Source organism: Kogia breviceps, chromosome 15 (assembly GCF_026419965.1).
Source record: "Kogia breviceps isolate mKogBre1 chromosome 15, mKogBre1 haplotype 1, whole genome shotgun sequence".
Taxonomy (NCBI): Eukaryota; Metazoa; Chordata; class Mammalia; order Artiodactyla; family Physeteridae; genus Kogia; species Kogia breviceps.
The window spans coordinates 89,531,026-89,556,289 of record NC_081324.1 but is presented as its reverse complement, the minus strand read 5'-3'; the positions used below and the strand labels follow the sequence as shown (position 1 = coordinate 89,556,289).

The window sequence follows — 25,264 nt, the reverse complement described above, 5'->3', positions numbered from 1 at the left end:
GAGGGACCGCTGGACCCGCCCTGGAGGGGCCGTCCGCCCGCCCGAGGACCCCGCGTGCCGGCTGCCCGCGCCACTGCCTGACAGCGTCCTCACCGGCCCCGCTCCTCCGTCGGGCCGCCGGGCGCTGAGGCGAGCGCCCTGTCTCGCGCGTGCAGACCCGTCCCCGGGCGCGGCGCCGTCAGGCAGTGGCGCGGGCAGCCCGGCACGCGGGGTCCTCGGGCGGGCGGACGTGGGCGGCGGCGGCGGCTGCGGCGACGGCAACGGAGACAGGGCGAACGGCGGCGATGTTGTGGCCGCGGCTGGCGGCGGCCGAGTGGGCGGCGCTGGCCTGGGAGCTGCTGGGCGCCTCGGTGCTGCTGATCGCGGTGCGCTGGCTGGTGCGGCGGCTGGACAGGCGGCCGCGGGCCCTGGGCCGGAGCGGGTCCCCCGACCCGCCGCCCTGCGCGGCCGCGGGCCCAGTCCCTGATCCAGGTAAGGCCGGTCCGCCGGTGGGCCCGCGCCCCTCCCCGGCCCGGATCCTCCGCCCCCTCTTCCCCAGCCCGGGCCCCCCGGGCTTCCGCGCCCCTCCCCTCCCGCTTCCCGGGGCTCCCCTCCCCGGCCTGAGTCGGGGGTTCTGAGAAAAGACCTGGAGTAAAAGTCACGAGTCCTCCGCGCACAGAAGGTGAGAGAGCGGTGAGGGTGGGAGCCTGGGTGCCGCGTCTGTGCGCCGTTTTGCTGGTTTGACCCCCTGATTTGACTGAGAAGACCGTGTGCGCCCTGCGCGCATCTGGAACGCGCCTTCGTTCAGGTTTCATTCACCCTCTTACCCGCAAGTCTGGTTTCTTCCTGGAGGGTAAGCAAGAGCTCCCAAGCGCCCTGATAAGAAGATGAAATTCTCTTAGCAGGAAGCATAGTTGATGGCCCCACCTCGAGCTCTCAGGGCTAAAGCCGTCCTCATGGGTGACTTAGTTTTTACAGCTGAGGAAACAGGCTCCAGGAAGGTCCTGCTCGGCAGAGATGACACAGGTCCGAGGCAGAAGCCAGGTGGGGACGTAGGCCTGTTGACACGAGGTCCAGCTTGCCTTCCAACCCGTTGAGATGCTGATCGTCCTACCTTCTCTCGTCCCCTTAAGAAAGTTTCGGGTGGTACTTTTAGGAAACAGCATGCTCAGTTGTCCAGTTACGCTGTCGACACCGTGCTAGAGAACCCAGCGCAGGACGCCCGAGTCGAAAGGCTTGCAGACCCTCAAGCTAAAGGACGTGTGAGGCCAGTGGGGTCTGGGGCTAAGAGATTAGAGTTTCGAGTGTCTTATTCATTAAATTCTTTTTTAATTTTTAGCTTTCATTTCTAAGTCATTAGTACAGAGCAAATAAACACATGTCAAAAGATGTTCGACATCACCAGCCAGTAGTGAAATACAAATCGAACTTCCAATGAGATATCACCACCCACCTATGAGAATGGCTAAGATAAAAAATACCGACGACATTTGGTAATGCTGGTGGAAATGCTGAGAAACTGGGTCTCATTTCCTGCTGGTAGAAATTTTAAAGGTGCAGCCATTCTGAGGTCAGACTGCCGGTTTCTCAAATAGTTGAACCTGTACCGCACTCCTGGGCATTATCCTAGAAGGACGAAAACTTATTTTCACACAGAAACCCATATGCGATTGTTTATAGCTTTATTTGTAATTGCCCAAAACTGGGAACAGCCCAGATGTGTCTCGAGGGGTGAATGGTAAAACTGGCCCCGTTGAGCTGTGGAATGCTGCTCAGCAGTGAGGAAGAACTATTGATCCATCAGCAACTTGGGTGGAGCTCAAGGGCATTACACTGAGTGAAAAAAAGCCGGTCTCAGAAGGTCTGTAGTATACAATTCCATTTATGTAACGTTCAGCGGTTGCCGAGGGTAGGGGACAGTGGCGGAGGTTGGATATGACAGTGAAGGGTCAGCAGGAGGGAGATATTTGTGGTGATGGAATAGTTTAGGAACTAATCATGTCTGTGTGAAGCTATACGTGTGATAAACGATCATGGAATTACATACAAAGACCCACAAGAGGAGAGTGACTGCAGAACCTGGTGAGGCCACTGTGTAGTTCGCTATGCTGCGCCAGGGTTAGCTGCCTGGCGTTGATGACGCACTGCAGTGTTTACGGTGTGCCACTGAGGGGAGCCACATGACGGGTCCACAGGACCTCTCTGTACTGTTTTTCAACTTCTTGTGTTTATTATTATTACAAAATAAAGAGCTAAAGAAATCCTGTATACATCCACTTAGGTTCCCCAGCGCTAGTATCTTACATAATCACTACAAGTAGGAAAGCCAGGAAGTATTATCCAGTCTGCAGACCTACCTCAGTTTCCTATACCTGTACCTTTACATCTCTGTCTATCTATCAGTCAATGGATGGAGGTCTGGCAGACACTTCTAATTCCAGCCCAGGGTCAGCAAACTGTGGCCCACAGGCCAGATCCTGCCCGCACCTGTTTTTGGAACACAGCCATATTCTTCCTTCTGTGGCTCTTCTTGAGTGTTTGGGGGGACTTTGGCTCACAAAGACTCAAAATTTACTCCCCAGCCCTTTACAGAAGTTTGCTGAGGGCTTCTCCCTTCTCAGTGAGGAGCCTGACTCTTATTAGCCACAGTATATACAATTATTTGCTGGTTCCTAGAGCACACATAAGATAGCTTCAGAATTGCTCGCCTGTACCACTGTGAAAACCCACCTGCCAGCTAGAGTATGGTGTTTGTCTGTCCTTCCTCTGTCTTTACCCTTAGAGGACGTGGTCACGTGTTATCTTTATTAGTACATTCCTTCTCCCCCACTCATTATGATACTAACTTGTAATAATACCCTTGAGCGACTTTGTTTTGGTTTGTATTCCACTTGGGGGTCTCCCCCTATCTGTTTATCTACGTATTTTTTGTGTATGTGAATCAAACATGCGTCTAAAAGAACATGTAAAGGTGTATTCAGAAGTGCTGCTCTCCCCTGCCCTCTGTCCTTACTGTCTGGTTCACAGCCTCCCCTGAAGCTAAGCAGTCTCATTATTCTCTGCTTTATCCTTTGTTTCTTTTCCACACATGAGCAGATACTTGTATATTGTATTAAGAATATTAGTAACAGGGCTTCCCTGGTGGCACAACGGTTAAGAATCCGCCTGCCAGTGCCGGGGACGTGGGTTCGATCCCTGGTCTGGGAAGATCCCACATGCCGCAGAGCAACTAAGCCCGTGCTCCACAGCTACTGAGCCTGCGCTCTAGAGCCCGCAAGCCACAACTACGAAGCCCACGTGCCACAATTACTGAAGTTCACGTGCCTAGAGTCCACGCACCGCAAGGAAGAGCAGCTCCGGCTCGCTGCAATTAGAGAAAGCCCGCGCACAGCAACGAAGACCCAATGCAGCCAAAAATTTAAAAAAATATATATATATATATTAGAAATAGAGTGTACGTACATGTTTGTCTTTTTTCAAGTTGACTTTCTAGCATGCTATGTATTCTCCAAGGCTGATAAGCCTGTATTACTTGATAACTTCATAGCCCTAACTGACATTAATGGATAATTTGTCAGTGTCAAACACATCCACTATTTTATCTAATTCTCATTACAAGCTAAGAAGTAGAGCTGTTGTTATGTCCATTTTATAGATGAGGAAACTGTGGCTTAGGGTTACGTAACTTGCCCAAGCTCACCCAGTTAGTGATAATGTAGTATAATTGTTCCATTTAGGGCTTGCTTGGTTAGAAGGACAGAACACCCTCAGACTAGCCTATCTTAAAAAGGTAGCTTTGGGGACTTCCCTGGTGGTGCAGTGGTTAAGAATCCGCCTGCCAATGTAGGGGACACGGGTTCGAGGCCTGGTTTGGGAGGATCCCAGGTGCCGCAGAGCAGCTAAGCCCGTGCGCCACAACTACTGAAGCCCGCATGCCTAGAGCCCGTGCTCCGTAACAAGAGAAGCCACCGCAATGAGAAGCCCGCTCACCGAAACGAAGAGTAGCCCCCGCTCGCCTCAACTAGAGAAAAGCCCATGCGCAGCAACAAAGACCCAGCGCAGCCATAAATGAATGAATGAATGAATAAATAGGAAAAAAGGGTAGCTTTTGAGTAAACACAGAGGGATGGTATGCAGAAGAGAATATTATCAGGATCGGGTGGATTCCTCTCTGTTAATTCCTAGCATCTGCCCCAGTCGCCCCTACCCCTCAGACTTTGCCTTGCATGTGGCTTCAGCCTGTCCTGCACCTTTCAGATCAGTTCTTTATCACTTCTGTTGCCCTTATACCCAATATTCAGAGACTACCCTTAGGGGTGCTCCCTGAGTGGAATCCTGTGGTCAGTTGGCCTCCCCCTTCATGTTCTTTGGCAGCTCTAGAGGGGTCTGTGCAATACATTCACTGTTTAAAATAAGTAATAGCCATTTTTGAAATCTTGGAGCGGGGGAGGGTGGTATCGTAAAAAGTTATTAAAAAAGGAATATGCAGAAATTTCCATCATCCAGCTGCAAGTATTAGGTATTAGTATTTTGTGAGTCGTTTTATCTGTCACTGCCCCCTCTGTTTTGCTCTTCTGGAGTAATTTAAAGCCAATCCTGGGATATCCCATCATTTCATCTGTAAACACCTCCTAAAACCCTCTACTCTAGCTTCACTGATACACAGTATTAACATGTCCAATTCTTTCTTGATCGCCTCTTCGAGTTTCTCACCTGTCTTTCAATCTTTGTTGTTACTCAGATCCCATTCTCGGCTTACTGGCCTTTTGTGTGTTCCTTGTTCTCCCTGGGTTATAACCACCGCCTATGGGCTCATGACTCCCAGAGCTGTTTTTCTCACTCTGAGCTTCTTATCTTCTGAATCTCAGACTTGAAAATCAAAATGCCCACTTGATGTGCAGTGGGTGTTTCTAATGCTCAGCGCCTAAATCCCCATTTGTTCTTTCATATTCTCTGCCTTGGCTAGAATCTCTTTCTAAGCATCTGGGCTGGAAATCTAGGTATTATCATAGGCTGACTGCAATCCCTCAGACACCCCCACACACACCGCCGACCCCAGCATTTAATCTGTGGTCAAGACATCCTTTTTCTCTAGTCTGAGCACTCATCTCCAGCCCCATTAACTGCAGCAGTGGCCTGTACCCTGTCATTTCTTACCTTCTCCCCAGTTCTGGCTGACCATGCTTCAACCCGCACCCCATAGATTTAACTGCTCTTTCTGTGAATTCATTGATTAAAGGTCCAGCTGCAGCTCACATCCACTTGCTTGGTGGCTGAATAACTTGAACAAGTTACTTAGTTACTTAGCTTCTCTGATTTAGGATCTCTATCTAAAGCAGGGGTGAGCAATGGTGGAAAACCTCCATGTGGCGTTATTGTGAATTTTAAATAATTTAGTGCAGGCAGGGTGCTTAGGACAGAACCAGGCATGTGGGAAACCCTGCCAAACGTTAAACATTAGCTGTTTGTTTTCAGTATTAGCAAAATGACTATGGAGCTCTCTGTATGCTCTTCTGTTTAAATCTTTGCATAATTTCTCATCACTTATGAAATAAAGTGCAAGTGTATCTGTAGGATAACTTTCTGCAGTTGGAGGTTTTTTTTTAATAGTAACCTTTTATTTATTCATTTATTTTTATATTTATTTTCGGCTGTGTTGGGTCTTTTTTATTATTATTATTATTATTAATTTATTTATTTTTGCCGTACGCGGGCCTCTCACTGTTGTGGCCTCTCCCGTTGCGGAGCACAGGCTCCGGACGCGCAGGCTCAGTAGTTGTGGCTCACGGGCCCAGCCGCTCCGCGGCATGTGGGATCTTCCCAGACTGGGGCACGAACCTGCGTCCCCTGCATCGGCAGGCGGACTCTCAACCAGTGCGCCACCAGGGAAGCCCGGCTGTGTTGGGTCTTCGTTTCTGTGCGAGGGCTTTCTCTAGTTGCGACGAGCGGGGGCCACTCTTCATTGCAGTGCGCGGGCCTCTTCACTATGGCAACCTCTCTTGTTGCAGAGCACGGGCTCCAGACGCGCAGGCTCAGTAGTTGTGGTGCACGGGTCTAGTTGCTCCGCGGCGTGTGGGATCTTCCCAGACCAGAACTCGAACCCGTGTTCCCTGCATTAGCAGGCAGATTCTCAACCACTGCGCCACCAGGGAAGCCCCAGTTGGAGTTTTGATGCATATTATCCAGGTGCTTTCCTGGGGATTTGTTCCTAATCACACTGCAAGTGACAACTAATGGGTGTGCCTGTTTGCCCAGCAAGCTGACCTTCCTAGCATGTCGGTGCCATCAGACCGTGTCATAGCGCTGGGCTGTAAGATTCTTATCCAGATGAACCAGACACTGCCTATTCTTAATCTTGTTTAGATTGTTATAAATTCGGAAACAAAAACCTAATGAAAATTCTCATAGGAAGTTCGTAGACTCCACAAAGAATATGGGGAAATAGTGGATTGAAATGAAACTTTGAAACCAGCTTTTTTTTGGCCGTGCCACGAGGCTTGCAGGATCTTAGTTCCACGACTAGGGATTGAACCCCCTGCAATGGAAGCACAGAGTCCTAACCACTGTACCGCCAGGGAATTACCTGTAGCCAGCGTTTTTGCCACTTAAAAAAAATTGAAGTATTGTTGATTTACAATATCATATTAGGTTCAGGTTACAGCATAGTGATTCAGTATTTTTAGATTGTACTCCATTAAAAGTTAAAGTTATTACAAGATAATGGCTATAATTTCCTGTGCTGTACAATATATCCTTGTTCTTTGTCTAGTTTATACATAGACATCTCTTTTTTTTTTTTGTGGTACGTGGGCCTCTCACTGTTGTGGCCTCTCCCGTTGCGGAGCACAGGCTCCGGACGCGCAGGCTCAGCGGCCATGGCTCACGGGCCCAGCAGCTCTGCGGCATGCGGGATCTTCCTGGCCTGGGGCACGAACCCGTGTCCCCTGCATCGGCAGGTGGACTGTCAACCACTGCCCCACCAGGGAAGCCCCACAGACATCTCTTAATCCCATACCCCGATCTTGCCCCTCCCCTCTCTTCTCTCCCCACTGGTAACCACTAGGTCCCTAAATCTGTGAGTCTGTTTCTTTTTTGTTGTATTCACTAGTGTGTTTTATTTTTTAGATTCCACACATACATGATTACACACAGTATTTGTCTTTCTCTGTCTGACTTATTTCACTTAGCATAATATCCTCCTTGTCCATCCATATTGCTGCAAATGGCAAGATTTCATTCTTTTTTATAGCTTAGTAATATTCCATTGTGTATACATACCACATCTTTATCCATTGATCTGTTGATGGACACTTAGGTTGCTTCCGTATCTTGGCTATTGTAAATAATGCTGCTATGAACATTGGGGTGCACGTATTTTTTCAAATTAATGTTTTTGTTTTCTTTCCAAGAGTGGAATTGCTGGATCATATGGTAGTTCTATCTATCTATCTATCTATTTATTTAATTTGGCTGCGTCGGTCTTAGTTGCAGCACTTGGGATCTTTGTTGCAGCATGCGGGATCGTTCGTTGCGGTGCATAGGCTTCTCTCTAGTTGTGGCTCGAGGGCTCTAGAGTGCATGGGCTTAGTTGCCTGGTGGCATGTGGGATCTTAGTTCGCTGACCAGGGATTGAACCCACATTCCCTGCATTGGAAGGCAGCTTCTTAACCACTGGACCACCAGGGAAGTCCCTATTTTTAGTTTTTTGAGGGACCTCCATAGTGTCCTCCATAGTGGCTGCACCAATTTACATTCCCACCAACAGTGCAAGAGGGTTCCCTTTTCTCCACACCCTCTCCAGCATTTATTATTTGTAGGCTTTTTGATGATGGCCATTCTGACCAGTGTGAGGTGATATCTCATTGTGGTTTTGACTTGAATTTCTCTAATAATTAGTGTTGTTGAGCACCTTTACATGTGCCTGTTGGCCATCTGTATGTCTTCTTTGGAGAAATGTCTATTCAGGTCTTCACTTCCTTGGTTAATTTTATTCCTAGGCATTTTATTTTTTTTTGATGTGATTTTAAATGGGATTTATTTTTTACTTTCTCTTTCTGGTAGTTCATAATTAGTGTATAAAAAAGTAACAGATTTCTGTGCATTAATCTTGCATCCTGCAACTTTGCTGAATTTGTTTAAGAGAAGATGTACTTTACAGCCATCAGATTGATTTTTGTTGTCTTGGGCCTAGGTGAAATGACAATGGATACCATCTTGGCTCGATTGAAACTCCTGAATCCAGATGACCTTAGAGAAGAAATTATCAAAGCTGGATTGAAATGTGGACCCATTACATCAACCACAAGGTTTATTTTTGAGAAGAAGTTGGCTCAGGCTTTATTAGCGCACAGTACGCTGCCTTCCCACCCTCCCGACCACGCCGCTGCAAGTGCCCCAGCCCTGGGCCAGGACACGCAAAGGGTTGTGAAGTCTGCGGTAGGGAGCCCGGCTGAGCGGGTCAGCTTTTCTGAAGACAGAGATTTTGGTTATAGTGTGGGCTTGAATCCTCCGGAGGAAGATGCCGTGACGTCTGAGACCTGCTCAGTGCCTTTCAGTGCCTTGGCCGGGGTCGACAGCCACAAAGCCATGCTGCGAGCCTCTGCAGAGCCGCCTCTGTACTATGGGGTGTGCCCAGCGTACGAGGATGCCCCGGCGAGAAATGGTAATGTGACCAGCGCCGTGGTTCTTAGACAGGTGGTGCGTGGACAGCAGGGGGAGAGGGGTTTTGAAAATCACAGACTACAGAGGAGAAGAAAGAAGACTTTAATCACCATAATCTCATCACTCCAAATTAACCATTGTTAGCTTTTTTTTTTTTTTTGCGGTACGCGGCCCTCTCACTGCCGTGGCCTCTCCCGTTGCGGAGCACAGGCTCCGGACGCGCAGGCTCAGCGGCCACGGCTCACGGGCCCAGCCGCTCCGTGGCACGTGGGATCCTCCCGGACCGGGGCTCGAACCCGCGTCCCCTGCATCGGCAGGCGGACTCTCCACCACTGCGCCACCAGGGAAGCCCTATAATGTATACATTTTATGTACAGTCTATAAAGTAAAAGTGAAATTTCTTCCTCCCCACCGAATCTTACTCTGTAGAAGTAACCACTTAATAAGTACTTTTGTGTATCATTCCTGACCCTACTTACTATGTTTTATTCGTATATATAAATTTACATTATTTTTATTTTTAATATATTTTAATTTAAATTTGAGAAAAAATATATCTGTATGTATGTAAATTGTTTTTATTTTTATAAAATGGGTAAGTATAAGTGTCTGGTCAAAAGGTATATGCATTTTTAAAACTTTGAGGGCTACTGCCCTCCAAAAGGTGTTACCATTCGCTGTGGATGAGAGAGTAACTTTTCCAGTCTCTCTACTGTGCAATATGGAATGTACATTTTTATCTATCTAAAAACAGAAAACGGGCATCTTGTTTCTGTTCCATCAGCCATACTGCATGTTATTAAACTTCCTTTTTGTCTTTCAAATAAGGGAAATTTCTATCTTGTTTTAGGTCTGTTACCTTTTTTTTTTTTTTCCTTGTGTGTTTCATTCCTGTGACTCATTTATTTTGTAACTGGAAGTTTGTGCCTCTTAATTTCCCTCAACTTTTCCATTAATCCACCCACCCACCTCTGGCAACCATTTGTTTGTTTTGTGTATCTGTTACTCAGTTTCTGTTTTGTTTGTTCCTTTGTTTTGTTTTTTAGATTCCACATAAGTGAAATCATATGGTATTTATCTTTCTCTGTCTTAACTTATTTCACTTAGCATAATACCCTCCTTGTCCATCCATATTGCTGCAAATGGCAAGATTTCATTTTTTTTTAAGGCTGAGTAGTATTCTTGTGTGTGTGTGTGTGTGTGTGTGTGTGTGTGTCTGAGTCTGTGTGTGTACACACATATATATACATACCACATTTTCTTTATCCATTTATCCATCGATGGACACTTAGGTTGCTTCCAAATCTTGGCTATTGTGTTGTAGATAATGCTGCTGTGAACATTGGGGTGCATGTATCTTTTTGAATAAGCATTTTTGTTTTCTTCAGATAAATACCCAGAAGCGGAATTGCTGGATTACATGGCGGTTCTATTTTAGCTTTTTGAGGACCCTCCGTACTGTTCTCCACAGCGGCTGCACCAGTTTACATTCCCAGCAACAGTTTAGGAGGGTTTGCTTTTCTCCGCACCCTCGTCAACACTTGCTGTTTGTTGTCAGTTACTTTATTTACATGGGTGTCGTCTATTTGTATTTATTTGATGCTTTGCTTGGTCATGTCTATTGACTTTTTTTTTAAATAAGTAAATAAATTTATTTATTTACTTATTTATTTTTGGCTGCATTCGGTCTTCGTTGCTGCACGCGGGCTTTCTCTAGTTGGGGCGAGCAGGGGGCTACTCTTCGTTGCGGTGCGCGGGCTTCTCATTGCGGTGGCTTCTCTTGTTGTGAAGCACGGGCTCTAGGCACGTGGGCTCAGTAGTTGCGGCTCGCGGGCTCTAGAGCCCAGGCTCAGTAGTGGTGGCGCACGGGCTTAGTTGCCCCACGGCCTGTGGGATCTTAGTTCCCAGACCAGGGAGCAAACCCACATCCCCTGCATTGGAAGGCTGATTCTTAACCACTGGACCCCCAAGGAAGCCCCTAGTCATAGTTTTTTACTTACTTTTAAAAATTATTTTTATTTAGATCGTTGGTCCATAAATTTTATTTTTTAGTATGGAATAGTATCCTTGGATATAAGAACTACATATATAGGTACAAAATATGTATCATTTATATCCATGTACATACATATGATCAAACTTATTGTGTTCTTTTCACTAAAGCCTTTTTTCTTGAAGGTTAAAAATCTGAAATATTAATAAGAGAAAAATCAGACCACTGGCTAACAGTCGTTAGTTACCAAACCCAGGGCTTCAAGTGTGAATTAAGTGACGGTGGCTGCAGTGACTCATCTCTGCTTTTCCCGCACAGAAAGGATTCATGTTTATGAAGACAAGAAGGAAGCCTTGCAAGCTGTCAAAATGATCAAAGGCTCCCGATTTAAGGCTTTTACAAGCAGAGAAGATGCAGAGAAATTTGCTAGAGGAACTTGTGACTATTTCCCTTCTCCAAGCAAAACCTCTTCACCACTTTCTCCTGTGAAAACGGTGCCGCTCTTTAGCAGTGGTGGGTTAAAAGGTGAATTATCTAGCAGTTCGCATCTGGCATTACTGTCAGATTTACTCCTGGGTATTTTGTTCCCTCTTTCTCTCCACCTTTGAGAGCAGACCGGTTTGCTGGGAACAGAGAGCTGAGGCCCAGGCCATGGAGCGACTGGAGGAGGGTGGGTCAGTAGGCTGGTCTGGATGGAGGTGACAGGGGCCAAGTGGGTCAGGCAGCTGCTGAGGGGACCGTGGGAGAAGCCGCAAAAGGGCCTCCGTCGCCTTCTGTTCTGTCCCCTTTGTCACACTCTTGCTCCCTGCGGCCTGTTGGGTTCAGGGCCTTTTTAGGTGCTGAGACCTTTCTTCTTCCTCCGCTGAAGCTACACCTCCTTCTAGGGCTGTGGCACCTGCTTGGCTGCAGACGGTTCTGCGGTAGCTGAACTGTCCAGCCAGAAAGCTGGCCAGCGCCACTCCCAGCTCAGGTCCAGGGTCTTGTGAGGGGCCTTTGCTGTCAGCATCGTACAAAACCCCGGCATCCCAGCCTCGTCTGGTCCCCTGTGCTCTGTGGGCTCACGACTGCTCTGCTCCCCAGGCTGGCCAGGCTTCCCGAGGATGCGCCTCTCCTTGCAGATAGTTGGCCTTGGATCGAGAGTCTGTGTGCCGCCTTACGGAGGCCAGAGTGATTTGGGGCGCTTAGAGGCCCCTCACACTTGGTGAGGGTTCCTCAAGATAGCCTTCCTACCTCCGCAGGTGTCGTGATTCAGCCAGCAAAATCCCTCTTGGCTCCCTGCCTTTCTGGGGATGCTCCTGGCTCTTGGAAGGTCCCTTGCGAGCGTGGGTGGTATCTTGGCCACGTGCCCTCCCACTCCTCCCTCGCCTTCTCCACAGAGCATTTCCCTCCCTGCTGTGGGCTGGGACACACGTCCGCCTGCCGTGGATCATCTTGTTTCTTACTTTTCACTACAAGGAGATTGTCAGCCTCTGTGGGAAAGATTTTTCTTGCCCTCAGTGAAGCGCATAGTGGATGATGAGAAAATGTGAACTTAAATGTTCTTAAATTCTGTCTCTTAACAGACGGGTTGTACTTGTCTGATTCAGAAACAGCAAGCAAAGAGCGAGCAAACAGTTATAAAAGTCCCCGTACGCAAGATCTCACTGCCAAACTTCGGAAAGCCGTGGAGAAGGGAGAGGAAGACACCTTTTCCGACCTCATCTGGAGTAATCCCCGGTACCTGATTGGTTCGGGGGACAACCCGACCATCGTACAGGTAAGCCTGCTTCCAGCATCATCAGCATGAAGACTGTGGTGATGCCAGTGAAGCCCCAAATCTGTGGTTTTGTTCCAGGAAGGATGTCGGTACAATGTCATGCATGTTGCTGCCAAAGAGAACCAGGCTGCCCTGTGCCAGCTGACCCTGGAGACGCTGGAGAACCCCGAGTTTATGCGGCTCATGTACCCGGACGACGAGCCGCATATGCTGGAGAAACGCATCTGCTACGTGGTGGACCTGTACCTCAACACCCCTGACAGAGCGGTGCGCCTCGTAGCCGGGCTCAGGGCGGAAACAGTGTTTGGGTGTTTGTTTACCGCGTCCCTGCACCGCGTCAGCTCAGAGGAGATGGGCGGTTGTTGAGGTCAGAGAGCTCAGAAAGATACGGTTGGACCCAGACCCGCTCACGTGAGAAGTGCAGCCCGCTGGCTGGCGCGCCGGGGTCCCAGCTGGGGTGGAGCCGTCCCCAGGACACGTCCCTCCTGGCCTTTGTTCAGAGAGTCCCGAGCTGATAGGAGGGTGGCCGTGTGCCACAAAGCTAAAGGGAGAAGAACGTAGAAAGGTTTTGGTGCCTTGTAGTCTAGTGTCCTAGATATGTCTTTCTTTAAATTTTTATTTCATTTATTTATTAATTTGTTTTGGCCGTGTCAGGTCTTAGTTGTGGCATGTGGGATCTTTCGTTGTGGCACCCGAGCTTCTCTCTAGTTGTGGCGTTGGGTTTTTCTCTCTCTAGTTAAGACGTGTGGGCTCAGTAGCTGCGGCACTCGGGATTAGTTGCCCCGCGGCACGTGGGATCTTAGCTCCCTGACCAGGGATCGAACCCACGTGCCCTGCATTGCAAGGCGAATTCTTTACCCCTGGACAACCAGGGAAGTCCCAGTGGGGAGGTGGTGCACAAGGCTTAAGTGAGGATTCTTGACGCGGAAGAGTTTTTACATATTTATATGAGGGAAAACCCAGGGATGGCTGAGAACCAAGGATTGTTTCTGAGAGAAACCTAGGGCTTTGAGAAGTCGTGGCAGGCAGGAGAGGGAATAGAAAAGGCTGCTGGGTTACTTCGTAGCATACTGAGTGTGATACATTGAGCCCCGAACTGCAAGTAAGAATAACTTCTCAATTAACACGCAAGGAAAGGGGGAATGGAGATAAATTTGGCCATGCTAGCAAAATTAAAGAAGGGCATGAAAGAGAAGACGGTGGTTACATGAAAGCAATAGTAAGTGCGAAGTAGGGCAGAGGAACAAAATCACAGTGGGTGAGACTAAAAAACGTGGACAAAATAAGGCGGCGTGGCAGCTTAGTCGGGAAGCGTAGCTCCCGCACGTGGTGCGGAACGTGTGCCCCGTGGGAAGTACTGTCTTCTCTTCGTGCCTGTGCAGCGCTCGCTGACAACACGCATCTGTGGATCCACAGAGACCGCTGAATAAATTCTTGCAACTAGATGTTACAGGTCACATCCCCTGCCCATGAGGCGCTAAGAGTAGGAATCGCTTCAAGCGCCTGGACTGTGTAGCAAGGCTGGGGGCTCCCCAGAGGGTGTGGTGTGCGGAAAAGCCGAGTCGCCGGGCGTGGCGGGAGGGCCCACAGGCGGCCGCTGGCGGCTACACGGGAACGGGGCAGAGGCTGGGGTCACGTTGGCGGGGCTTGGAGCAGGTTAGAGAAGGACGTTGTGTGCGTGAGGGAGGGGTGGCCAGAAGGAAAGCAGGGGTGCGGGGGGCACGTTGCGGCCTGATGTCCTGAACACCGAGTGGACGCGGCCGACCCGATACGCAGTGGCCCTGGCCCCGTGGGGCTGCCCGGGAGCTGCGCTGATGCCGGAGCCTGGGCTGCAGGGCTGGAGGCGACCCAGGTAGCCCGTGGACCAGGAAGCGCCCGACTGGAGCAAAGCTCTGCTTGTTCTTCCGTGCCATCTGCAGCTGTGGAAGGCCGGCTGGGGGTGCTGGCAGGGCCCGGGTGGCCTGCGGAGCCCCAGCAGCTGACTGTGTGGGGGAGAGGGAGTGGTGGTGGCGGCCGTGTGTTGAGGTGGCGAGAGGCCCCTAGAAGGCGCGGAGCGGGGGCCGGAGCCGGCCTGAGGGCGTTCGCTTGCACAAGGCCCGGGGTCACCTAGTGGGGGGCGGGGGCTGGAGCTGGGAGTGTGGGCACCGGCAGCAGGGCCCCTGGGATCCCAGGGAGCTGGGGGAGAAGCTCTGGGGATACAGCGTGGCGTCCGGAGGGAGGGGCCTGAGGGCTGGAACGTGCGGTGGCCGCAGGTGGACCTGAGTGGGTTCTGTTTGGGATGTGCTGCCTCTGAGCCTGAGGCTGTCCAGGTGCCAGAGGTGGTGGCTCCACCGCTCAGGGGGCCTGCTGGTCTGCACTGAAAAACCTCGTGAAGTCCGGAGGGGACAGTTTCGTCTGCTGCAGTATTAGCGACTAGAGAAAGTTCTGAGCGCAGAGACCAGATCGTGGTCTTTGCTTCATCTGGGTGTTGTCTTCATCTGTTCACTTTGCTTTTTGAACATTGATTTTAAGACATTGTACAGGGCCCTGAGTTGTGAAAGCTGCCGTTTGCTGAGCAGGGGTTGCAGCCCGGCTCTGTTGTAAGCTCCCCACAGGCACTGGACGCGCAGGCACTGGGATGCTGTGCTGGGCTCACGCCCGGGCGTAAAGTGGGGGCGTGCTAGCATGCCAGCTGCTTTTCAGTTATAAAAGCACCGTCTTTTCATAGTCTTTTAGTTTTGAGCGTTTTTTGTTTGTTTTACTAAATACCTATTTTTACCTTAAGGCAACCTTATGAAACAAAAAAGTGTGTATAAGAAGTAAGCGTTCTTCCTTTTCACCTCTCTCAGGGCTACGACACACCGTTGCATTTTGCTTGTAAGTTTGGAAACGCGGATGTGGTCAATGTGCTCTCTTCACACCCTCTGATTGTAAAAAACCTGAGAAATAAATATGATAAAACACCTGAAGATGTAAGTACCTATTAAAATGCTATTACTACATAGTGTTAGAAATGAAAATACATACAATTACAGTCTGCGATCACAGCCATTGTGACGACTCAGGTAACTGTGTGACTGCGTTTGCCTTGTGGCACATCTTAGAACCCTAATTGTTGAGCAAGGTGTACTCTTGCTTGTACAGATGCCTCTGTAAAGCCAGGAGGGAGTGAACTGCCTCAGTTTGCTGATTTTATTTTTGTGAAACTGGGGGTCACGTTCTCAACAGCTCACTGTCTTTTGTCAAGTTCCCTCTGTGAGTACTTGAGCTGACCAGGGTCAGAGAGCACAGAGGACGCGGTGGTCATGCTGCTGATGGTGCTGGTGAGGCTGCTGGTGACTGGTGGACGCATGGTGGAGGTGCTGAGGACGCTGCTGCTGAAAGTAGCCCACGTGTGTTGAGCTCAGTGTGCCCCAGGCGCTGTCCTGAGCGCCTCCCCGGTATTCTCACCTGGCCCATACAAGCCTTAGCAAACAAGCCTTGTCGTGATCTGTCAGCAGTTGAGCACATGTGCCCTAGAGAGCAGAGGTGCCTCTGTGCAGTGAGGTGGAGAGGAGAGCGGGCCTGAAAAGACCTGGAAGATGGTTAATTTGTACCAGGCACTGGAGTTGTGAGCTGGCCTGGACCTGCCAGCCCTTTGGAAGTAGAATCTGTAAGGTCCTGTTCTGGCAGTGACACTTTCTCTGTACTTGCTAGGATTATGTAAGTCGTGCCCACTGCTGCAGAAAGTTTAGAATACACATAAAAAGGATAAAATTTACCGGACAATTCCGCAACTCAGAAATTACCGTTATTGTGCATAAATCTGACTCAACTTTTTGTGTGCATGTGTATGTATATTTTCTCAATATAAAGTGCTATTTGGTAACACGTTTTTAAAGCGTTGGACGTCTCTCACAATCAGTTACAGAATGTAAAAGAAAATACTTGCACTACTTGAAGGGTCCACTGTACGGTTGTAGTTTGTTTCTGTCACAGGCTGGCAGGAGGTGGTAATTTTGTGGTTCCTTCCTTCTTATTTTAAGGTTATTGGTTCTTTTGTGTTTTTTTAATTGTTTGTAGCTAAAATGTTCACAGTTCTCTAATGGCTGAGAACATGGATTCCTGTAGTCGCAAGAATAAAACTTGTGTTCGTGTTAGATGGGAGTTGTATGTCAACCCAGCCAAACCATAGCAGACAGGCTCCTAGCTAGTGAGGTGCCCAGACCGGAGGTGCAGGCGTGTCTGCATCTCTGCTCTGACTTGATGGTGCACCTTAAGATTTCCTTTCCTTGCAGAAAATTAGGAAATGTAGAGCGGCATGAAGAAAGAAGATAAAATTCACCTGTAATCTCAGAGTTTGTTCTTCTTTGTCCTGGCCGCTCAGAGCCTTTACAAGACGAGGAAGAGGGTTACACTCTTCAACACATATTTTTTATCGTGGGCTTTATAAATACTCAGCATTAGGATACTGTCCTTGTTTCTTTGACTTTAAAACTTGCCTTTATGAAATCATTTTAATGATAAGAAGATGTGATAAATCAGATTTAGAGTGTTCATGTACTCTGGTTTTTTAAAATAGGTTATTTGTGAAAGAAGCAAAAATAAATCTGTGGAACTGAAGGAGCGGATTAGAGACTATTTAAAGGGTAAGTGGGGGGCGGGCGCCCGAGGTGCGGCCCACAGTGGGGAAGTCCTGGGCGGCGTCTAGGCCGGGCCTTGCGTGCAGGAGTGAAGCGGGGGGCTGCTGGGACCCTCCGAGTTACCCTGTGTTGCACCTCCCGTTGCTGGGCGACCGAGTTGTCTGTCATTTGGCTGTTGCTCATGGCCTTGCCCCTCGACCTCCGCGGCCCTCTTCCTCGGGCACAGCCTGCGGGGCGGCGGGGAGGTGGGAGCGGCCTGCCTGGAGCCCCTCGGCTAGCCGGGCCCCCGCCCCTGCGGCCTCGCCGCCCCGGGTCGCCGCGCTCCAGGCCAAGGGCCTTTCACACCGTGGCCTGTGGGGCAGCGCTTCCCACTCGGCTTTCGGGGCCTCGCGCCTCTGGACCCGAGCTCCGGCTCGCCGGCCGCAGGGGCGCGAAGGCAGCCAGGGGCGGGAGGCCTTTCCCAGCTCTTCTTCTGCCTTGTTTCCGGGCACTTGGAGGAGTCGGTCTCGCTCGCTGGATGGCCTCGCCACGGATGCTCGAGGCTCTTTGGCCTCCCGTTTGCCCGTCCTTACTTCTCTCTCGGCTGCCATTCCTACCCGACAGCCCCGGTCTCCGTTTAGTGCGGGGGTCGGCCAGGCCTGCGGCGGCGCCCGGCGGCCTCCACTGTCGCTCGCCCGGTGTCTCAGGGCCTCTCCTGCCGCCACGTCCCTGTGGCCTCGCTCCCTCTCTTCTTTCCAGGTTGTGTTTCTAGGTCTGTTTGGAGACGGGTGTTCATGGTACAAAACTGTAACGTACGAAACAGAAGAGCGAGCTTGGGGGGCGGGGCAAAACGTGTTTCCTTGTGATGCTCCTCCAGCTCGGCTTCCGGCCTCCGCTGCTCTGCTGCACAGGGCCGGCCTCGGAAGAGCCTGGGGGTGAGCAGGTGTTTGCCGCCCCGCCCCCACCTCCTTCCTTTTACTTCCCACAGAGGAAGAGCGCGGGGCTCCTTATGTGCAGGAGTCCGGCGTGGACTGGCCTCTTGCCCGGGTCCTTTGGCTCCGGAGCTGTGGCGGCCTTTTTATTTGCTGCTAGCATCGCTGACTCGCGTGCAGAGCCCGTGGGGTAACAGCTGCGCTGTTTCTCAGGCTGGTTCCCAGGTGCCTGACGTCCCCTGGCTGCGGGGCTGTCCCCGCAAATGGTCCAGCCCTGCTGTGTTTCCTCTCCCAGGTCACTACTACGTGCCCCTCCTGAGGGCAGAGGACACGTCTTCTCCCGTGATCGGGGAGCTGTGGTCTTCAGACCACATGGGCGAGGTCTCTCACATCGGCCACAGTGGAGGTGGCCCCAGAGACCCCATTCTGACCCTGCGAGCCTTTGCCGGGCCCCTGAGTCCGTCCAAGGTGAGCGTCTGTGTACAAAGCTTCTGGAACAGCTCCCGGCCATCCCACCACAATGCTGCTCATTCCAGCCCTTTGCTTTGTGCTCGGTCCTGGGGACCAGGACCCCAGGGAGTTGTCAGTGAGGCTTCAGAACTTCCCTGGAGAAACAAGTGTCTTGACCCGGTTCTTTCTTTCTTTCTTTTTTAACATTCATTTATTTATTTTAAAATTTATTATTTTTATTTTATTTTTGGCTGTGTTGGATTGTCGTTGCTGCACGTGGGCTTTCTCTAGTTGTGGGTTGCGGTGGGTTCTCTTGCTGTGGAGCACGGGCTCTAGAGTGCAGGCTCAGTAGTTGTGGCGCACGGGCCTGGTTGCTCCGCGGCACGTGGGGTCTTCCCGCACCAGGGCTCGAACCCGTGTCCCCTGCCTTGGCAGGCGGATTCCTAACCACTGTGCCACCAGGGAAGCCTGACCGTGTTTTTATTAGCCAGGGCGGGTATGTGATGAGCCGTCCTTCCGAGAAGCGAGGTTTACCTGGGCTAACGCTCCTCACACCAGCGTCACCTGACTCCCCTCCCCCAAGTGTCCATGGCCCTTTGCACACCGTATTGCCCAGGTGGCTAGGCTGTCCATTCCAGGGTCCTTGGATTTGTACTGTCACTAGGAAACTTCCATTTGCAAACTTGGGTGTTCACCTTCCAGACTGAGGTACTTAATACACTGACCTGTATATAATCTTTCCTCTTAAAAGAAAGTTGTAACTATTGATAGTTAGTTCACTGAAACTATAAAAATGTTAGGATTAGATTCAGCTGCATGAAATACCAAAAGCACAAATATTTATTTTCCTGTCGTGTGATGGGAAGGTGACGCAAGGCCCTCGGGGTGACAGCGCTGCAGTGTCTCCCTCGGGGCCTCCTGGGGCAGCTCTGACCCTCAGCCCAGCCCAGGCCTTGCCAGGGTCCCTCCTGGCCTCACCGGGACGCAGCCACGGCCCCTTAGCTCCAGGGTATATGGGCATGTTGCCCACGCTGGGTTGGTGGGGGAGGGCTGCCTGGTGACGCGGGTGCCTAGCGCAGCTCAAACACACTTCTGTCCTAGGCGGAAGACTTTCGCCGACTTTGGAAAACCCCTCCTCGAGAGAAAGCGGGCTTCTTCCACAGCGTCAGGAAGTCTGATCCGGAGAGAGGCATCGAGAGAGTGGGAAGGTACTTAAAGGGCACGAGGTGACAGAGGGCCGAGTGCTGGTGTCGCCTCGTGCGCTGTGCCCTCGTGTGCTGCCTGGGGCTTGCAAAACAGTAGTCCCCAGAAAGCGTTGACTGGAGACTTTTAAGGCCTTTGCACTTAGGGTCTAATTCCTTGCGAACGTGCCCCCTGCAGCTAGTGCAGCAAAAGTCTCCGTTAAAACAATCCCTCCCGGGGGTGGGGTGGGCGAGGGGCCATGCCAGTGTGTGGGAGAAGGTGCCGCACGGCCAAGGAGACGTCAAACACAAGGTGGGGCGTGGCCAGAAGCCCCTCGTGGAAGAAGCCCCTGAAAAGTGTGTTTTCCACACTTAAGAAGCTAATTTACAGTGTGAGCAAATAAAGCTTAATTGAATCATTTTAGAACTTTTTCTCAAAATATGTGCCCAGCTTTAGGTTTATGACTTGAAAGTGAAAAAGGACCTCTAAATGTTCACGTCTGGCCCAAACCAGAATCACCTCTGACTTTGTACAGTTTTATGAGAACCGAAATGTCCTCTGTTAGTGGAGTTTTACCGTTTGCCCTTTTTTTGATGTCTCGTGAGTGTCGGTGTGAGCGGTGCACTTTGGCTGGGGTCTCCTTTCTCCCCGTGACCTTGGCTTGCTCGATAACGTGGTCTCGCCCCATGAGGGGGCGCTGCTTCCGGGAGTGGAGTGCACTAATTCAGCCCCAAATTTGGGATAAAACGCAATTGTAGCCAAGGTTGCAGGTGCCGTTTGGGCACTTCCAGTGTCAGATGGCCCTTTTCTGTTTAGTCAGTTCTGTGAGTTTTTCTTCTGGTCTCACAATTGGTTAATTTGCTTTATTCTTACAGGCAGCTGGCTCATGAGCTGGGGTATCCCTGGGTCGAATACTGGGACTTTCTGGGCTGTTTTGTTGATCTGTCTTCCCAGGAGGGCCTGCAAAAACTAGAAGAATATCTCACCCAGCAGGAAGTGGGCAAAAAGCCCCAACAAGACACGGGAGAAAATGCAGCCTGTCTGCAGGAGGATGCCTCAGCCCTCGGTAAGAACATGCAGTGCGTCTGTGGCGGGCGGGACTGGTAGCTCCTGTGGCCACATCCGTGGCAACTGGCCGGCTTCCTTCTCCTTTTCCTGCCTGTGAAGCGGAACAGCTGGGCCTGGAGCCTGGAATTCTGTCTGCGGGCTCCCGCTTGCCTTTCGCAAGGCATGTTGCAAGTGGTTTTGTGCCATGGAATCTGAGGAGGGAGGGGGCTTGGAAGGCGGGAGTGACTCGCCCCAGGGTTTGCGCCGTGCGGGGTGACACCCCACAGCCCCCGTCCGTACCGTCTCCCTCACAGGCCGCCACAGGAAGTGCAGCAGTTCCATCTCCGTGAGGGCGTTTCTAGATGAAGATGATGACATGAGCTTGGAAGAGATCAAAAACCGGCAAAACACAGCTCGAAACAACACCCAGCCCACGGTGGCTGCTTTTGGAGACTCGGGGTGTGACATCCTCCCCTTGGAGCGGAAGACAGACCTCACAGAAGCCTCAGCCCCGACCAGTCCCCGCAGAAGCAGAAACGGGTTTTGCAGCCCCCCGAGTGACGGCAAGGCCCTGGGTGGGAGGAGGCCGAGGGCCCTGAGTGGGGAGGAGGCCTTCCTGTCGCCTGTCTCCGGCCTGACTGCGAAGTTTGATCAACTGAACTTGCAGAATCTAGAAAGTAGCTTTTCTAAGACACCCAGTCCAACTGTGAAAACTAGAGATAAGAGAATCCTGACATCAAGAGTGAACACAGCAGAAAGTGACATGTTAGGACCTCTTGCTGCTGACGCACTCGGGAATGACCAAGGAAGGACAGAGCACGGAATGTCAGCTGCAATGGCTGACACGTGCCTGGACCCCGACAGTCCCACGCAAGAGGCCCGTCACGGTGGCAGTTCTGAGCCCTCAGGGGTCCCTGCCTCGAAGGAGCCCGTCCAGAGCCTCTTCCTTGTTGGGTATGAGTCGGGAAGCACACACACACGTCGAGGGGCGGTGGGCACGGGTGCCACCGCGTGATTCGCGGACAGTCCCCCCTACCCTGGCCTGCCTGGTGGGCACTTGTGGTTTCGTCTCCCTTGAGGGTCTGCGGCTCCTCGGGTGGCCTCCAGGCCGGTGGGAGGCGGCGGCCTCCTCGCTCACGTGTCCTTGCCGCCTGTGTGCCTCCCACAATCACTGAGCTGCCCTGTGGGTTTAGTTTGTTTTAGGAAGAAAGGTCATCCTGGGGTTGCCCGGCTGATGGCCTGTCCCACCCGCTCCATCATCCGGGAGGGGGTACGCAGAGTGCATCTTCCCAGCAGGGCCGGGGCCGGGGTCTCCTCCCAGCAGGCAGTGCGTCCCCCCGCTGCCTGGATCTCGGCCCGACCGCCGGAGCCTGCGGTGGCGGCGCTGGGCCCTCACACGCCTCTGTTGCCCTGCTGGTTCGGAAGGGGGCGGTGGTGCCGGATGCGTGTGTGGTCACGGCTGTTCTCCTTCTCTCGCGCCTTCTAGGGAAGAGCCGTCAAAACTGGATCGCGATGTTCTGGCGGCCCTGGACTGTGCGGACGTGGACCCTCACCAGTACCCGGCCCTGCACAGGTGGAGGAGTGCCGTGCTGCGCTACCCGCCCGCGGACAGACAGAGGTACCCGCGGCCCGGCGGACGGGGTCACCAGGTTCATGGGGGAGCTCACCGAGAGCAGGGCCAGACCCGCTCGCCGAGCTGACGGGGAGCCCCCCCGCCCCGTGGCCGGGGGTGGCAGAGCAGAAGGGGTGCTGCTGAGAGCTGAGGGGGGCGGGGCGGGGCGGCCAGGGTTCTGCTCCGGTCCCACGCCCCTCGGGCGGGACGCAGTAGGGTGAGCTTGCGGTCACGTGGGAGGCACCTCTTCCCGGAGCCCCAGTGGTCCCCGGGTCGGGGACCCAGCTCCGGTCTGTGGCCTCCGCTCTCCCCACCCCGTCCCGTCGTCCCTGCTGACCGCCCGTTCTCGGTTTCCTCAGCTGGCCCAGCCCCTCGCTGAAAGGGAAGGTGAAGTCTCAGCTGCTGGACGTCAGTGGCCCTCCTAGCGGCGGCAGCCCCGGGCGCTACAGCCCCGCTCGCAGGGGCCACCTCCACCGGACGGCGCGCCTGGCCCAGCTCGCCGCCTTGTAGGGCCCGTGCGTGCTGCTGGGGCTGTCAGCTTGTTCTTTGGGGGTTTTTTAAAAAAAGGAAAAAAGAAAGGTAACGTGTTTATTGCTAAAGTTTCACCCAAAGAAAGAATATATTCTGATCGATCTATCAATCCTCATTTCGAGGGTAAAAGAATTTTAGAAAATGCAGATGTCCTGTATAAAATGTAGCTTTCTGATATTTGGAGAGAAGTGGGTGAAAGCAAACTCAAGACGCAGATTCTCTGGAAACCGTCAATGTGGTGGCAACAGGCTCGTTAGCTGCCCCAGGTGCACAGGAGGGCGCCAGAGAGGCTGGGGTGCCCCGTGGGCCCCCGTCCCCCGACTGTAGCTGGGCTCACTTCAGCTCTGTTCCTAAAACACAGGCGACTTCTGTGCCTCTTCCTTTGCTGGGGAGGGTCTTTGACTTCCTGGTTCGTGACAGAAAAGCCTCTCTGCTTTGCTGGTCAGCCCCGCTGGTTAGGCAGTGGCGAGGTGGACATCCAGGAGTGAATGAGCCTTCAACGTGCTGGAGACTTGCAGCGACACTTACAAGTTGAGTCATTTAAATGAGTGACCAGAGGATGAAACTAGCTTTTCTCTTGGAAAAAAATCAAGCCGTTGGGAGTCATGCAAATAAGTCACACACAGCTCCCTCACCAGCAGTCACTGGAAGGTGTTTTCTTTTTCACCAGCACTTGACCTTTCACAGTGCACCTTATTTAGCTGTCAGTGCAGTGGTAATAAACTAATCTGAAAGTCACTGCCTAGTTTCGAAATGTACCCCATTTTTTAGAACGCATTTCAGTTGGATTTGCGTTTTGAAAGAGCACTGCGTGTTGGTACAGAAAAGCAAGCTTTACTTTGGAGGACGTATCTGATCCCAGCTCCTTTAGAGCAGTCTGTCGTCCCTCCCCCTCGGCCGGACCTGCTGTAGGGTCTGTGCGCACAGAGCTTTCTGTGCCCCGACGCTGCAGCCGAGCTGAGGGCTGTGTCTCTGGGTGTCACCACCGAGTGCTCACAGCGGTGTTCTGGGGACACTGCCAGTGTTTGATCCAAGATGAAAACTTACAACGATTCTGCGGAGTTCAGTGCCTTTTGTAAATCACTTTTGGTTTTCCTGAACTTACTTTTTGAGAATATACAGTGATAGGAAGTAGATGTGAGATTTTTTTATTTGTAAATATTCTGAATTTAAATTTATGTAAAAAAAAACAAAACCAAAAACATTTCTTTCACACGATAACGAGAGACAGGTCAGGAATACTGGAACCAAGATTTGGATTTTAAAATTCAAAAGGCAGGGTGTTTTCACTTGTGTAGTAGTCAACTTAAGTATAAGACAGAAAAATACATTCTGTTCTAAAAACCAAATGGCGCTTTTTTTTTTTTGCGGTACGCGGGCCTCTCACTGTTGTGGCCTCTCCCATTGCGGAGCACGGGCTCCGGACGCGCAGGCGCAGCGGCCACGGCTCACGGGCCCAGCCGCTCCGCGGCACGTGGGATCCTCCCGGACCGGGGCACGAACCCGCGTGCCCTGCATCGGCAGGCGGACTCTCAACCGCTGCACCACCAGGGAGGCCCCAAATGGCATTTTAAAAAGACATCTCTATTCTCAAAGAAATCAGAACACAGATGTAGTCACAGTGATGACCTGTTTTCTCTATAAAGTTTGACCGTGCCGTCCTATATAGTTTTGTAAATATTCAGACGGAAGTTAAAGTGATTTGCCCTTTTGCAGACTGCTGCTCCTGTTTTCTGAAGTCTAGGTCTTTGACGATTTCTCCATTTGTTTGTATAAGTTGGCCCTGGTTCCACTGAATGCATCGTCACGTGTCCTGTGGTGATTGTCTTTTTAAAACTACTTAATGAAATAAATTATTTTTAAAACCACGTGGTAATCATTCTGAAGACCTCTCTCACCTGTGCCCAGGCAAAGTGTCCTTTTTAGCAAAAGTTTAAGCGGTGTTTTGGTTAAACAGAACATTAATCTGAGAGTGGTTTATTTGCTGTTTGGGGCCCTTTCCTTCCTAACACCGTTGTGAAACACCTTGGCATCAGTTAACTACTGGATATTTTATAACTGCCCTGGGAAACGGGGAGCCTTTTTCTGTGACGTTGACAGTGTGCAGTTTCTTCAGCTGGGAAGAGGTGACAGGAACCCTGTGATGCAGGGGGCGGCGGCTAAGGTGCCACGGGCTGCAGTGCAGGTGGCTCCGGAAGGTTCCCCGCTCCTGGATCCAGATGGACCCTCTGGGATAGTTTTTGGATGTTTCCAGAGGCCTTCGCAGCTCAGAGGGCACAGCTGTGGGGTGAGTGCCTCGTCAGGTGTCCTCAGCCGGGTTTGCCCCCCAGGCTGCTGGAACCGCGCAGGTCTGTGCACGCGTGCGCGAGGCCGGCAGGGAGGGGTCTCTGCTTATACGTGCCCTCGGGCTCCTTCCTCAACCATCATCTCAAAAGAAACTGTTGTGGAACAAACAGCAACACAGTCAGCAGGAACCACTACTGTTCCCACTGCTGTCAGTTCAGGATCCCTCCTGTTACACGGGCTCTTGAGGTGGTTTTC

The 25,264-nt window shown here is 51.5% G+C and overlaps 1 protein-coding gene across 4 annotated transcripts; it reads left to right on the top strand.

The window, feature by feature from the left end:
• Positions 1–236: 236 nt before the first annotated feature.
• ANKLE2 (ankyrin repeat and LEM domain containing 2) lies at positions 237–24,591 on the top strand. 4 transcript variants are annotated; one of them, XM_059040752.2, is made up of 13 exons: positions 237–471; positions 8,171–8,641; positions 10,952–11,158; positions 12,196–12,389; positions 12,468–12,656; positions 15,218–15,340; positions 16,930–16,996; positions 18,197–18,369; positions 19,453–19,559; positions 20,409–20,599; positions 20,895–21,534; positions 22,067–22,198; positions 22,552–24,591. In XM_059040752.2, exons 1-13 carry the CDS (start codon positions 285–287, stop codon positions 22,700–22,702), a joined length of 2,832 nt encoding a protein of 943 aa, XP_058896735.1. In that variant the 5' UTR covers positions 237–284; the 3' UTR covers positions 22,703–24,591. The 4 variants fall into 4 exon arrangements, with proteins under 4 accessions (XP_058896735.1, XP_058896736.1, XP_066870742.1 ...); XM_059040753.2 differs by having other exon boundaries at positions 248–471; positions 12,220–12,389; XM_067014641.1 differs by having other exon boundaries at positions 252–471; positions 10,952–11,146; positions 12,220–12,389.
• The last annotated feature ends 673 nt before the right edge of the window (positions 24,592–25,264 follow it).

What these genes read in the sequence shown, in the direction of transcription:
- ANKLE2 (XM_059040752.2), top strand. Translation starts at nt 285, where the DNA reads ATGTTGTGGCCGCGGCTGGCGGCGGCCGAGTGGGCGGCGCTGGCCTGG. An exon ending in GGGCCCAGTCCCTGATCCAG is followed by an intron (nt 472 to 8,170) that starts GTAAGGCCGGTC and finishes TCTTGGGCCTAG; the next exon opens with GTGAAATGACAATGGATACC. An exon ending in CAGAGCCTCTTCCTTGTTGG is followed by an intron (nt 21,535 to 22,066) that starts GTATGAGTCGGG and finishes CGCGCCTTCTAG; the next exon opens with GGAAGAGCCGTCAAAACTGG.